We start from the raw sequence: 14,902 nt of genomic DNA, 5'->3' as shown, positions 1-14,902 counted from the left end.
ACCCCTTCCAGAACCCTGTGTACGGATGTGCTGTCTTACGCGTAAACAATCTTCAAAGTGCCCCATCACACGACTTTTTGGCACGTGACGAATCTTGTGATCTTATCTCTTTTGGGCCCTTTATCTGACGACCCCCAACGACCTCTGTTGCTCCCCCTTGCTCATATACCTCATAACTATCCTGTGCAAGGAAGCATGGGCAACTGAAGATTTCAAGCGTTGGATTTCATTTTCGCGCACAAACCTTCATTCCTTTCGTCCTGCCCCAATAGCAATTAAGCTTGCAGCAGCAATTTAAATAGTGCACAGCCCGAAAATGATACGATAGGAACCTGCTAGCAATTAATAACCTGTCCACACTTTATACCCACCACTAGTAAAATGTAAGTTAAACAAAACCAACTTACTAACCAATTTAGGTCTCAAGAAACTAAAGCCACTGCCAACGATGTTCAGAAGAAGGTGAACAAGTCTGCTGACAAGACTGAAAAGGAGCTGGATTCCTTGGCTCATCAAACCAAATCGAAGATTGACGAGGTTTCCAACAACCTTTCTAAGAAGGTGGATGATTTCAAGGATGACTTGCCAGAGAGAGAGGCCAAGATCAAGGAGTATTTCAAGAGGGCTTACAATTCTGCTGTGGGTACTGCCAGCAGCCTCTACACAACCAGCGTGGAGACAGTGAAACAAAACCCGGTCACCACCTCTCAGCTCTTCCTTGCCCTTGTTGGAACAGCAGGAGCTGTTTTTGCTCTTTCAACTGACCCTGAGATTTTCAACAAATGGATCAGTAAAAGAGAGAACAAGGCATTGGCTGGCGGAATAGCAGCCACCTTTGCTGTTCTAGACGGTCTCTTCATCTCTTATGTCAAGCAGAAGAAATAAACGTAACTGAGATTGCGTATACGGCGAATATATTTTATTCATCCAATGTACTTATTTTTCCATTTCTTCTAGATGTCTCATTCTCTCGTCCAAGATGGATTCTATATCCCTTGTTTCTTCCTGTTTTTTGAAGATGCGCGTGAAGGTGTGATCGTCACCTCTATGGCGAATAATCTTGCCGCTCGGCAGCATCTCCTGATCTGAAAGGTCAAAAGATGCGATCTTCACGCTGGCCGGCGATCCAGCGGGCAATTCTGTGGGGTTCACAAGAGTTTGCTTCCGTTTTCTGGTTTGCTTGGAAGGGTGAATGGAGCCCTTTTTCAGAAATGACCGGAACTGGTAGAGTCCCTTTTTCATGCTTGAATAATTTTCTATATCTTGTTCAACTAGCTGTGATTCATGCATCCAAGTCCAGCTCTGCGCTAAAACGTCAAAAGCATTCAATTCCATTTGCTTGCGTAACCTGTTATTCTTTTCGAGGACTTGGAACGCATCGGTGTCAGTGGGCCACAAACTAACTTTGACCAAATGGAATAGCATATCTACGGAAAGTCCAACAACAATCAGCACTAAAATACTGGCCCAGAAAGTGATATCCTTGCCAAAATGCTCAAACAGCCCATGTGAAACATAGTATATAGTGCTGTCTTTCGTTTTGTATAGTCCCACGAGCAGCATACACCACAACAGCCAGCCAAAAACAGACACACAGAAAGATATCAGGGAAAGCTTGGTAATTGAGTGCATCTCAATAATGTTACATTTTGCGTTGATGATGACAATTAGCACAGTGAACATCACCACTCCCAGCGGATACGTTGTGTTATCCAGCGTTGCAGGAAATCCATAAACATTCCACAAACAGAAACACAACGTCGTGCTCTGTGAAGCTGCCAGCAGGGACCAGAAAAGGAACAATTTGAAATTGAACGATTCGTAGTTTCGTCCCTTTGCGTAGAGTTCGGGAACAGCTATAAGAGTCGATGGCCGTAGATCCTTGTCAAACATACCAACACACAGCACCGGCAAAGATGTGAACAATGTATTGAACATGGACAACGACCACGACTCATACAACGATGTGCCTGTGAAAAGTGTGTATCTCTGGTACAATAGTTGGGTCAAGTAAAAAAGCAGTTCCTTGTAGAATGTGCAAAGAACGAACTTGGAAGTCCTGATGTAGTTGTAGCGACCGTGAACGAGCAAGAGCTTGAGCAGGTATCGGAACTGAGCAATGGAATAGTCCGACGTTCTAGCAGCCTGCAAGCCTTCCTTACCGGTAATTCCAACGCCCACATCTGCGCTTTGAATCATGGCAATATCGTTGGCACCGTCTCCAATGGCAAGCGTCACTTTTGACTTATTTAGGTTGCGAACACTTGTCACCATTTTGGCTTTCTGAGAGGGAGATGCCCGGCAACAGATAACAGAGTCTGACTTCATACAAAGAGAGATGAACACTGTCATCAACGTGTTGTCCATTTCAATATCCGACAAAGTGCCACCATCAATGACAACCACACAGTGAGCCACGTTGCCTTCTTCAATTTCGAGCTCTGCAGCTGTCATGATGGAAGACAGCCTTTCCGTCCCCTCATCATTAGAGAGTACTATCACTTTCGAATAGTCCTTGATCAATCGACAAGAGTATCCAATGTTGATAGCAGTCTCCCTTTTATCTCCTGTCAGCATCCAAAGCTTTATTCCTGCTCGTCTAAGCTTCTCAATCGTAGCTGGAACCCCCTTTTGTAATTTGTCTTCTATGGCAGTGGCTCCCAAAAGCTCCAAATTTTCTTCCAATTGACAACCGATTTTCTCAACCAGTTCAGCACGGTTCGTCAGAGAAGTCTTTGCCTTGCCATACTTTTGGGACCATTCCGAATAAACATCTTCAGAGAGATAACGGTAAGAGTAAAGCAATGTTCTCAAGCCTTCCGTGGAAAAATCTTCCACATGTTCAATGGTCTTCTCTAGAACGTATTCATCATTGACAACCAGTCTGTCCGATGGAATGTAAGATACCTCTTCGCGCAGGTTATACTTTTCTGTCTGTTTCAACTGCAATGATTTTCTAGCTTTGCTCTTTATCTCTTCAAGTTCGTGTCTTTCAGAATCATCAGAAAGGACAGAATCTATTGCCCTGGAAGCATGGTTGGCGCGGATAGGCGACACACCCTCCATGGAAGAACGGGACAAGCTCAAACTTGGTCTCGGAACCGAAGAAGTCGAGCTCCTGCCCTCTCTTGAACGGACAGAATCCATCGACCGTCTCTGTAGAATAAGTTCTGCCTCATACCGTTTCCGATCGGCAACGCTTCTCGAGAACTCCTGCTGTTTCGAGCAGGCCACCTGAGAGTTCCTCAGTCTCTCCATAATAACATTGTCGGCTCCTTTGCAGAATAGAACAATCTTCGAATCCGGAAGTCGAAGTATCACCGACATCCGTTTTCTATTTGACGAAAACTCAACAACGTCGAGAATCTCATAATCCTCAAATACAGGCTCTTCATCAAATCCGTGCGGATACAGCTTGAGGGTAATAGTTTTCTGTCTCTTTTCGAACAAAATGAAGCCCATCTCACAGGCTGCCTGAACTAGAGCCAGCTCATCAGGAGAAGAAGCCTGGTAGTTTATGGACTCCATTTCTTCCTCGAATCCTTCCATAGTATCCATCTCGGGAACGGAATCCGTCTTTGTTCTCTTGGGGAAACAGGAGTGGCACAATGCGATAGAAAGAAGAAAGAATGTCACACGCTTGGCATATATGGTGTTTGGGTTTGTCTGTAAATACCTGATGAGCTCCGCAGATGACTTGATGCTGGGTTTGAAATCTAGATTTTGTATTTTCGCAGTCTGCGCAGTTACCAAACTTGGATTGACAGATGACAAGCTTGATCGACCAGCCAATGGTACAGGGCCTGATCTTGTTGTACCTTTGCCTGGATTTGTAGCTCCATCCCAAGAGTCCACTGTAAGTGGAATTTGAGACGTATCGGAGTCCTTCGCATCAGGCTGGTCCATATCATGAATCCACGCTGTACCGCATACGCTGAACTTGCGAAAAATCATAACATTATCGGTTAGAGTACCTGTTTTGTCAGAAAAAATATAGCTAACTTGTCCCAATTCTTCTAAAATGGTGGCAGTGCGTGCTTCAGCGGGCGTGTTCGACTGAGGATGGTACATATCAATATCCCACTGCAATAGAACCATTTGAATGGCTTTGATGATCTCCATAGTAACATAAAGAGAGAGAGGAATAAGGGTGTTGTACATGATAATGAAACTCATGATTGTTGGGGCAATACCAGCATCTTCGCCTCTGATGTACCAATTCTTGTCTCTGTACCTTTTGTAGAATATTCTCTCGGCCATAAAAGAAAACATTGCTAGCGAGGCAACCACAAAAACCATAAATGCGACGATGTAATTGATTGATCTTTGAAGTTTGGGTGCCTTGATCCGAGGATTTTTAATGGAATTCATTCTAATTTTCGTTTCCTCACCGCTGAAAACAACCACCCCCAAACACGAATCGGTGTTTCGGATAATCGACCCTCTGTAAATGATATTTTCGGGGCCCAATGCAAATTTTCTAGTTTCGTGAGATGTGGGGTCTTCGATATCCAGAGATCCCTCAAAATTGTAAAGGTCCGAGTTCGGATCTTCACAATGAATGTTTGCTTTAAGTTTGCGCAGTCCCTCAATTGAATTGGCTAGTTTGTGGAGTTCCTGGTTTGGGAGCTTGGACTTCAAATTCGTTTCTCCGTCCAGAGCCATAGTCTCTACTAGAGTCTCTCCCATGTCGTTTGTTGAAGTTAGCAGAACAATGTCCGCCGGTACCCACTCATCACAATCAATCTTCACAATGTCTCCCACTTTAATATCTTTCCATCTAGTGTGTATTGTCGATATTCCTTCTTTGCTGAGAAGTTGTTCGTTAACGAAAGAGTTCTCGTCAAAAATCATATTTTCGTCTTGCGAGTCTAGATCATCAGTATCAAAGGACTGAGTGCTCGATCTCAATCGCGAGAAAGATGTTGCACTCTTGCTGTAAACGTAATGCGAGGAATAGTGGGACTTTCCCATCTTAAGCACTGTGCCTGGCTTGTTATTTTCGACCTTATCTAGTTTATGTCGTCTCAGATCGTCCCAACCTTCTCTCAATATAGAAATTGAGATGAAGATAGAGAGGGGAATGATGGTGGTGGATGTACCAGTTGTTGACCACGAGGGTATCAGCTGCAAGATGGCCACTGTCATGAAGTAGCAGTTGGCGAGTTTGGAAAATTGAGCAATCAGTTGTCGGGGCAGAAAGCTCAACAAGGTGTATTTCGACGAGGTGATGACGTTGTTCACGTAGGGCTGATTTGTGCGGTTATCGAGCAGCAGCACCTCTCCTTTCTTGTTGGTTATAGACGGCTCTTCGCTCCGTTTGAGGTTGACTGTGATTGGGAGACGGCGACCACCCCTAGACTCTGGAGCATTTGAGATCCCCATGAGAGCATTGAAAGTGGCCTTGATAAAATGGTACTTGCTCGTCGTGCGCTGTGTATAGTTGTACTTGTATTGTGGTTCATCATTCAGGTCAATCACAGATTGGTTGATTGACACAGAACTACCATAGAGGCTGGCTTGATTTGTTGACGAGTCATCATGTCTGAAGACGTCGAGCTCATCAGCAAGATATGAATTATCCACCTGTTTGAGCTCGATTTCGGGAGTCGTTAAGTAATTCTCAGCAGACTGCGCAACATTCTTGCTGAAGAGCTGAGTTCGGAGACTGAAACCACGTTTCCGAGTTTTCACTGGCTTCGATAAAGCTCCCTCCGATGAAGCCTCTTGTTCCACTGTGATGGTGGGAATGCCATTTGAACGCTCTGAAGACGAAGTCATGTAAAAACCTTTCTCCAGATATCTCAAGCGCGCTGGTTAAATGGACTTTGTCACGGCTATCTATGTGTAAAGGACTATCCTCTAAAGATTTTATTCTTCCGGATGATTTGAAGAAATCGTACGCACACGTTTAAACATCTATTTTTGTCTGATTCGTGCATGGCGCAGCATCAGTGAATCAAATGACCAAAATCATGGCAAAATTGACGAGGCCTGAATCTTGGCCGATTCCTGAAACAGATGCTGGGTTGTTCGCTCTTCTTCTCACAATTAGACTCGTCAACTCTCTCTCAATCAATACCTTTTTCCAAGCCGACGAATATTGGCAAGCACTTGAACCGGCGCATTATCAGGTATTTGGCTATGGGTACCTGACCTGGGAATGGCGTCAGGGAATCCGGTCCTTCTTGCATCCTTTGCTTTACGTTCCAATCTACAAAATATGTCAATTGATGCGTCTCGACTATGCATATCTGCTTTACCTCCCCAAAATCATGAACGCTTTGATCTGTTCGGTCGGTGAGACTTTCCAGTACAAGCTGGCATGTAAGTGGACCAAAGACCCTTCAGCAAGGCGCTTGATGTTTTACTTGAGCTTATTCTCGCCATTTAATTGGTATTGTTATTGTCGATCATTTTCCAACTCACTTGAACTGGCACTTACAACTATAGCCTTGTTTCTATACCCTGAAACTTTTGATGTTTACTACATCTACTCTATGACAATTGCAGGGCTTTGTTGCATAATTAGACCAACAAATGGCCTGATATGGGCGGTTTACGGACTGCGAAACTTCCGCAGAGGTCCTAGGTTCGAAATCATGGTATCCACCATTCTCATTGGTATCGCCGTTTTAGGCGTTGACAGCATAGTAAACCGTTATTTTTACGGCACCTGGATTATCCCCTCCATCAAATTTCTCGACTTCAATGTGTCTAGGAACCTCTCATCTTTTTACGGTGTTTCAAGATTGGATTTTTATTTTTTTCAGGCTATTCCTGTGATACTATTGACCTACCTCCCATTTTTTACAATTGGGTTGCTAGTCAAGAAAGCAAGGGAGCTCAAATTGGTGCTCATCATTGATATTCTGGCCTTTTCCTTGATTCAGCACAAAGAATTTCGTTTCATATATCCTATGATGCCTATTTTACTCTTCTTTACCACTCATGGGGTACTCTATGCGCTCAAAAAACTCAAACCCTTTACATTTTCCTGCTTGATCCTTTTCATTGCATTCTTTAACACCGCAATCGCATTCTATTTCACACAGATCCATGAGAGTGGGGTCATTACCGTTACACAATATCTCAGAAATGAAATTGGTAGCAGGCAATCCTCCATTGGATTTTTAACCCCGTGTCACTCTACTCCATTCCAAAGCCATTTCCATCTGCAGCCAAATCAGGTAGATATATGGTTCTTGACATGTGAGCCTCCGTTGCATTTAAATTCCTCATCAGATCTGACTGCTTATAGAGATGAGTCGGATGAATTCTATGACGATATGCTGGGATTTCTGCAACAAAACTTTCCCTCTCTTACTGCTGAGAATTCTAAGGACGAGATTAGAGGGTCTCATCCACATACATGGCCTGAATACCTAGTATTTTTTGAGAACTTGGAGCAATTCATGAAAGAATACCTCCGTAACAGCAGCTACTCAGAACATCATCGAATCTTCAATAGCAGATTTCACTGGGATTTTCGCAGGACGGGAGATGTCATTATATACAAGTTTAATTAAACGTCCCATAACGATTTATTTTTTTGTTGCGTGATAGGAGCAGCTGATTCATGCGCTATCAATTGTTCAACTGAGTCTTTTCTAAGCGACTGTATGTTCAGCTCAAGGCCGTTTTGTTCTGCAAAATTGGTCAGGGCATCAATAGTTTTTCTTGCAGACTTCCAGTTTTTTTCTCGTATATAGGCATCGAAAAGTCCAATCATGCAGTTGTGATCACCCAGCTCTGCTCCCATCTGAAACCATTTTTTGGCCTTGTAGAGATTTTTGAAGTAGTTTAGCTCCAAAAAACCAAGCGTCTTGAAGCTTTCCTTGAAACCTTGTGTTGCTGCCATTTCGAAGTGGTAGCGAGAACGTAAGGGATCAATCTCGTATATCAGACCGAGCATGTAGTGAGATTGTGCTACTTTGGAAATTGGGGCTAGTTTGATGGACTTTTCAAAAAAAAGCTTGGCACGAAGAAGCTGATTCTGCTGGAAATGGATCATGCCCATCGTTTTGTAAACTTCTGCGGACAGAAATGAGTTAGCATCGAGTTTTATAAATTTCCAATATTGATTCACAGCTTCGTTGTATCTGCCCTGGTCAAAATCATAATCTCCCCCCATCTTGTAAACGAGAGGATGCTCTAGGTTTCTTAGTTGTTCTATGAACTTTTTCGCCTGAACTTTGTCTTCATCAGTGTATTCTCCGCTTTGATCTCGTAAAGCTCTAAACGAGACAATTGTCAGTGCATCTCTACTTCCCAGCTCCGCAGCCCTCTCTATAAGTTCATCCTCCAATCTAACAAGGTGTTGATTTGATGTGTGAGTTTGAGTTCGTATTTCCGACAGAACTTTCTGAAACAGAAGAAGATCTGATCCTTGCACCTTCGATGGAAATGAGAGTTTATCTTTTCCAACATTATCGTAAATGTTTTGTATCACTGGCATATACTTCCTCAGGTTCATTCTAGCATCAAAGTCAAAAAGCAGACGCTTGATGAGCTTGCGCTGGGGCAAAATGTCCAGTAATAATGGTCGTTGAGTGGAATAAGCACGAACCAGCATATCTCAAATTTAATATTGTAATTATAAAATAATTTATGCTTTTTAAATTCCGGAGTAATCAAATTTCATGCCCCCATCTCCACAATTGAACCATACTCAAGGCTCTGGTGGGACAGTCCATCCGATAGAGTTGGTGGTACAATCATTAGTCGAATCACCACTGGAGGTGCTAAACCTGAATCTCACATCTCTCTATGAGTCTCAAGTCATACTTTCAAGCATTCTACGCCAGCTTGAAGGTAAGTTGGAACGAACGCGAGAAAACTTGACGGAAAGTAAAGAAAGTCAAGACAATACCACTATCTCGCTGGATGAGTATGTGAAGCGAGTCACAGCTATTAAATCGCAGATGAGCGCCATTAGCTCTAAAATGGAAATTATCGAACAACGAGTAGACAAAATACTTCAGAATATGGGCTCAGAATAACATAGTCATATGCAATCGTTTCAACTATATAATAGAGTCATAATTTTAGAAGCCAATATGGATAGCCAGTATTTTTGGCATGGAAACAAGTCACCAGAATGCTGTATAAAACGAAAAGGCCAAATGATAAACCAATAGAACCAAACAGTCTCAACTTGGCATTCTCAAACTTCTTGAACATGTCCACCAAGATCACCATACCAGCACAGAAAAGTCCATAGATTACCGAAATAATCTGTGTTTCGACTCCCAATTGTGCTTGGTGTCCACCCATGAAATAGATGTTGGAACCGTCTTTATTTGTACGAATGTACTGTGTATTTCTAATAACGTTGAACATGTAACCGGATGTGAACAGAATGACAAGCAAAATGCTAAACGCTTGCCAGCCCCTTTTGTTGGTAATGATGGCTAAAACCCTTTTATAATTCAGTGTGATGATCACCCCAAGTCCGAAAACAATGCAAAATGTTAAGAATAACTCAGTATAGTTGATTTTGGTCTTTAAAGCAAATAGTTCGGGGCTTAGGTGCGTCTTAGCCACCAACCAGCTCGTCAATGTAGAGAGCAGATCAGTGCTCATAAACATGAATTCATCACTAGGTTTCAAACCAATTCCTTGCTGTGCATTGTAGTAGTAAACCTTCGGAACGTTATTAAGTGCCAATTGTTGGAAAAGCTTTCTGGAGTCGGGAAAATCAGAATATGCAAAGATCAACTTTGTGTCATCAGAGCCAAGACCATGAGTTTCAAGATTTTCATAAAATGAGGAGGCGAGCTGTTCAAATACAGGTTGGAATTCATTGCATAGAACGCAACCAACTTGTGGACTGGATGCGGTCAGGTACAGTACTATGTCAAAATCCTCGTTGTTCAAAAGATCTTGGTAATTGGCATCAGTAATCTTAACAATGTTCCTCTTGTACTTAGATGTGAGGGTCTCATATCGCACACCTAAACAAGTGGGAACCAGCAATCCAATGGATAATAATAAGAAGGAAAATCTCATCACTTGGAGTCGGACTGAGCTTGAATAAGTTTGGGTACGTGTTTTAATTTCAGTGTCTCGAGATTCCGACGCGGCGATCGACGCCACCCAAAACTCAATTTCGTCCATATTTTTTTTTCAACCTTTAAAGCTTCGTGTTTAGTCTCAATATGCCCATTAGATCCCTCGAGCCCTATCTCTTTGACCTAAAAACTGTATCCAATTGTCCCATGGATGTGCTGGAGAATGCAGTCATTGGAATTGAGGTTGAGCATTATCTCTCGAGACTTCTCACACCTAGGAAAGAACCGAACCTCGAAGCAATCGCGGGTTTCCCGATGACCTTGAAAATGCTGATGGAATCGGACTTCAAGTCATTTGAAGAGCTCAAAATAACCCCGATCTTTGTGTTCCCAGGTCTGAGAACTGTGGACCAGTTTGATTATATCAAGGAACCTGAACTACTACAGCACGAGAAGAACTTTAAAAAAATATGGGACGAAAAAGTTGCAAGAGAGCATTACAATGAAAGTTTCAGGGATTCCAACACACCATTGGCTTTGAGGCCAATCATGGATGATTTTATGCAAATCCTGGAGTCCAAGGGCGTGGACTATATCGTCGCTCCGTATTTTGCATGGATTGAGCTTCAGTATCTGCTGGCAGAGAACTTGATACACTGCATATTTGGGTCAACAGATGGCCTTCTTATTGAAGGTGTAGAGAAGTTCATATTCAGCATGGAATTCGAGAGCAAACAGTTCAAATATCTTGAAAAGTCTAGTGTACTTCGAAAACTCAACCTCAGTCCGAAACAATTCAAGGACCTTTCTATGTGTGTTGGTAATGGCTTCCAACCTTATAACATCAACATTTTCCCCCATATCCCATCCTCTCCAACTTTCCCGTCTCTCCACGAATTTATCCTTAATGGTGGCTCGATATACAATTCCCTTCTTGCATTACCTAATGGGGGAAGATACATGGAAATATATCAGAAAGGATGCGCCTCTCTTGACTACACCCCTGTACTGAAAGTGAATGGAAGAACTGAATTGTTGCAGATGGATAGTGACGCGTCTTTCTTGTCTTCTGTGGCAGCTAGTCCCCAGGCTCTCAATTCTTCCAACACATCCACGGAAACAACACCATCAGAACCTTCGAAGCGAATCCCCGACGACCTGCACGAGGTGATTGGGCAAAGACTACCAGACGAGCTGTTTTTCTACCAATCGATAGGTCTCACAGCCTTTGAACTTTGTGAGACGTTGATCCATGGAACACAAATTGAAAGATTACCCTTAGACATGTCGGTGACACCTTTATACCAAAAACTTGTTTGCGACGAGGAGTCTCTAGAGATACGAGGCAAAACTCTTAACCTGTTTGCAAATTCACTCAACAGATACTACCAGTTTAAAAAATTGCGCCTAGAAACCGTTTTCAATGGTCGCCAGGAGTATGAACTTGTCCAGAGAATGACTCCTCCCCTTTATCTTAAAGTGAAACCGCTTCTTGTTAGACATACCACTGCCAGATCATTCCAATTAGCAGCTTTTCTATCAGGAGTGAGCGACGAGTTCTTGGAAGATACGGTGGTTGCAAAAGCAGACGAGGAGGGCAGCAGAATTTCCACCAGCTATGAAATTATCTCAACAGGCCTGATCAGAACGCTCTACATCTATGGATTTTTATCCGAGAATGATTTCACATTGACTGAGTGGGGAAAGCTCTTGCCTCAACTTTCTAAGTCAGTCAACGTGGAAACGCTCTTTCTGCTGCTCATTTTCTTCAAGCGCTTTTCTGAGTTGAAGGCTGATGATATTCTACAGCCAAACGATCTGAAGACAGACAATAAGCAGTACAAAAACGCCGCAATTTTCATCTCGAAAATCCTTTCTCTTCAACCGATGTCGAATTTCAATCCTGTCAATTATGTCTATAAAGTCCACAGACCTTTACTTCAGTTCAGATCGGTGATGGACAAACTGAAGTCATATACAAAGGATCTCCTAACTTCGAACATCATCGCCTTGGAATTGCTAAATCACGATGACTTGGACAAATTCCAACGAGACAATAAATCTTGGAGAAAGCTCATGACGGAGATTCCGTTCAGAAGATCGCTTCCTAATGTTCTTTTAGGAATTGTGGCACAAGAATTCTTAGAAACATACCTTGCTGATCTGGACGTTGAGAAAGCATCTGCTTCCGTAGATGAATCGTTATTGAAAGCCGTCAATGAAAAGCCATCAGCAGAGTTTTTGAACGGCTTAAAGTTTGTGAAGCAAGTGATTGCTCTCGTTCGCGCTTTACTACAAAACAAACTGATTAAAGTGGACGAGGCATTCACTACCATGATCGACACGAGCGAAGAACTTATTACGAAAATCGAATCCAGCTACTCAACTAATTCAATTCAGTTGAAATAGATCTAAACATTGGTCCATAAGCTCACAAATCAGTTCAAGCTGATTCTGAGCTTCTTTCCAGTCTCCCGCATCGATCGCATCCCGAACACCAGGGAAGGAGTCATATATGAATGACATTTCTTTTGTTTCAGGAATTCTAAACTCATTTCCAAATAGAACATTCTTATGCCATGGTCGATCATATATGCCGTTAGATGATTGCAGTATTTTTTCTAGAAGAACAAGCTTTGCATTCCAGTCCCACCTGTTGACGGCCAAGAGATTTGGCTCTGAGCCTGAGTCAGCGTTAACAATTTCAGTCCAGGTCTTGATAAATGCTTGCTGCTCTCTGGCGATACTTTTGAGTTTTATCAAGGAAGTGTCAAATCTTGTGAAATCCAATTTCGAGTTCTTATCTTTGAACTCTACGTAAGAACGCAAATCCTTCATATTCCTGTTAATCGCAGAGACCATGTTGAATATATCGTAGGGAATGATTGGCTTGTCAGTCAACTGTAAGATGATTTTCGCCACTAATCGAGTCAGTGCTTTGTGATATTGCATTTCCCTGTCGATGTTCTGCTTCTTGAAATTGTCGAATGTGTCCAAACAGCTGTTTTTGGGGTAGCTTTTGCCCTTGAATCGAAATTCTGCGGCAGGCATCCCAAAGTGTGAAATGAACGGCTGATAATTCTTTGTATTATCTCTCATGGATAAGAAGGTTTTATCCCAAACTTCAGCAAGTGATTTATTTGTGGCTGGATCCTCCACCAAGCTCAAGGAATTTTCAATCAAGGAGTGCAAAATCGGATCTGCCGCAATCTCCAGCTTGGAGCCAGACACAGCATCACTCAAGTCAATATAAGTGTATCCTTGGCGGTTGAAGAAGTCACTTTTACTCTGAGCGAAGTAGGTAGAACCGGCCATATTGTAGTCTGTTCCCGAAAACGAAACAAAATAGATTGATCTGAGGGGTTTCCATTTCATTGCACGCATCATGTTGGAGAACAAAGAAATGAGCTCAAGGAGAACTGCAGTTCCTGTGCTATCAACAGCGCCATATCCCGGGGAGTCCCTTGCTGCCCCAATGACAATTGCAAGATTGTTTTGCTCGGATCCCGTTATCCGTCCAGCAACGTTCCAAACCTCCTTGTTCATTCTTTCTGCCACTTCGTTCGACATATCAACAATGAACTCGTCACTTCCCGTCCAAATTTCAACCTTTTCATTACCGAAATCAAGGGTCCATCCATCAACTCTCTCCCCATGTCCCTTCAAAGGGATCATAATGTTCTTAACGCTTTCCCACGAGACGGGAATACTTGGAATACGTGGGGTGCAGTTGTTGGAATTCCACATGATGTTCAAATCAAAATAGTCTGGGACTCGATCGAGAACTCCTCCTCCAGGACTCACCATATTTCCAGTATAATAATCTGGTAATGCGACAGGTTCTTTTTGTATAGAACGCATGTTATAAGCAGAGCCTGGTTTCGGGTCGCTGAAGAAAAGAACTCCAGAAGCCCCTTGCTCATGTGCATAATACAATTTCTTTGATTCCATCAAGAGACCTCCATATTTTATCACCACCACTGAGTCCTGGAGATTCACACCTTTTTCCCTCAGTAATTTATAATCCTCTAGTGTGCCATAGTTGGCGTAGACCACACGACCCTTGGCGGAGCCTCTCTTTGATCCCGGATTGAATGCAATCTGTTGCAATTCGATGTTATTTTCATTGTCGTCTTGGCCCGTCAATTTTTCGATCAGGTCACAATCGTGTATTAATTTATCTCCTTGGTACAACTTAGCATGCACGTTTTCAGGATAGTTGACATATGCAGTGAATTTTGAGTTTCCATCCAATTGAAGCGCGGAGTCAGAAACAATGTCCTCAATATATCGAGCGAGAGCGAGATCACCAGCCGTGCCGGCCATGTGTGGCATGGAGGATAGGTACTCCAGATTTTCTTCGATTCTGTTAACCTCCACGTGGGAGTCAATGTAGGAATGGAGCTTCTGTACATCATAGAAATCTCCGTACAATGACCCAGCAGCCTCAGGATATAAGCCGGACATCGATATAACGTAAATGATCGTGGCAATAAATAAGACATATAGGAGTCGTTTAATGATAAGCGGATTGCCGACTTTAGAAATGTAGCTTTCGGTTTTGGTGCTGATGAATCGATAAAGCTCATAAACCGGATCCAAGGCGTTGTTTATGGGACGAAAAAATCGTTTGTTGAAACTCTTTGCGAAATCCCCAGCCTTGTGGAACAGCTCACGCGGGCTCATTCTTGGTCTCTGTGCCGGTTCATCTATATCAAATTGTTCATAGGTTGCAAACTCTCCGGATGCATCCTCCAAAGTTTCATAAGCCGGTGGCTCCTCGTCAGGTACATTCGGAATCTCCAGGTATTCTCCCTGGTTGGTCATCAAGTTATCTCAAGTAATTGATCGCCTTTGAAAAACAATTATTCTGATAAATCTTGATGCAC

The 14,902-nt window shown here is 42.8% G+C and overlaps 7 protein-coding genes across 7 annotated transcripts; 3 read left to right on the top strand and 4 right to left on the bottom strand.

Annotated features, from left to right (window-relative positions):
* Positions 1-111: 111 nt before the first annotated feature.
* On the top strand, positions 112-885 carry HPODL_01434 (uncharacterized protein; the record flags this gene model as incomplete). Its single annotated transcript, XM_014077943.1, has 3 exons — positions 112-146; positions 378-383; positions 420-885. The coding sequence occupies 3 exons, from the start codon at positions 112-114 to the stop codon at positions 883-885; spliced, it is 507 nt and encodes a 168-aa protein (XP_013933418.1).
* A 51-nt stretch (positions 886-936) lies between these two features.
* HPODL_01433 (phospholipid-translocating ATPase) lies at positions 937-5,781 on the bottom strand (the record flags this gene model as incomplete). The annotated part of the gene is made up of 1 exon (XM_014077942.1): positions 937-5,781. One exon carries the CDS (start codon positions 5,779-5,781, stop codon positions 937-939), a length of 4,845 nt encoding a protein of 1,614 aa, XP_013933417.1.
* A 1,744-nt stretch (positions 5,782-7,525) lies between these two features.
* Positions 7,526-8,575, bottom strand: HPODL_01431 (uncharacterized protein; the record flags this gene model as incomplete). Its single annotated transcript, XM_014077941.1, has 1 exon — positions 7,526-8,575. One exon carries the CDS (start codon positions 8,573-8,575, stop codon positions 7,526-7,528), a length of 1,050 nt encoding a protein of 349 aa, XP_013933416.1.
* Positions 8,576-8,642: 67 nt separating this feature from the next.
* On the top strand, positions 8,643-9,002 carry HPODL_01430 (uncharacterized protein; the record flags this gene model as incomplete). Its single annotated transcript, XM_014077940.1, has 1 exon — positions 8,643-9,002. One exon carries the CDS (start codon positions 8,643-8,645, stop codon positions 9,000-9,002), a length of 360 nt encoding a protein of 119 aa, XP_013933415.1.
* Positions 9,003-9,039: 37 nt separating this feature from the next.
* On the bottom strand, positions 9,040-10,011 carry HPODL_01429 (Conserved hypothetical secreted protein; the record flags this gene model as incomplete). The annotated part of the gene is made up of 1 exon (XM_014077939.1): positions 9,040-10,011. The coding sequence occupies one exon, from the start codon at positions 10,009-10,011 to the stop codon at positions 9,040-9,042; it is 972 nt and encodes a 323-aa protein (XP_013933414.1).
* A 209-nt stretch (positions 10,012-10,220) lies between these two features.
* On the top strand, positions 10,221-12,422 carry HPODL_01428 (Protein MKT1; the record flags this gene model as incomplete). Its single annotated transcript, XM_014077938.1, has 1 exon — positions 10,221-12,422. The coding sequence occupies one exon, from the start codon at positions 10,221-10,223 to the stop codon at positions 12,420-12,422; it is 2,202 nt and encodes a 733-aa protein (XP_013933413.1).
* On the bottom strand, positions 12,405-14,840 carry HPODL_01427 (uncharacterized protein; the record flags this gene model as incomplete). Its single annotated transcript, XM_014077937.1, has 1 exon — positions 12,405-14,840. One exon carries the CDS (start codon positions 14,838-14,840, stop codon positions 12,405-12,407), a length of 2,436 nt encoding a protein of 811 aa, XP_013933412.1.
* Positions 14,841-14,902: the final 62 nt, after the last annotated feature.

This window comes from Ogataea parapolymorpha, chromosome VI, assembly GCF_000187245.1.
Source record: "Ogataea parapolymorpha DL-1 chromosome VI, whole genome shotgun sequence".
In the NCBI taxonomy this organism is placed as follows: Eukaryota; Fungi; Ascomycota; class Pichiomycetes; order Pichiales; family Pichiaceae; genus Ogataea; species Ogataea parapolymorpha.
This window is presented reverse-complemented; position numbering and strand designations above follow the sequence as displayed.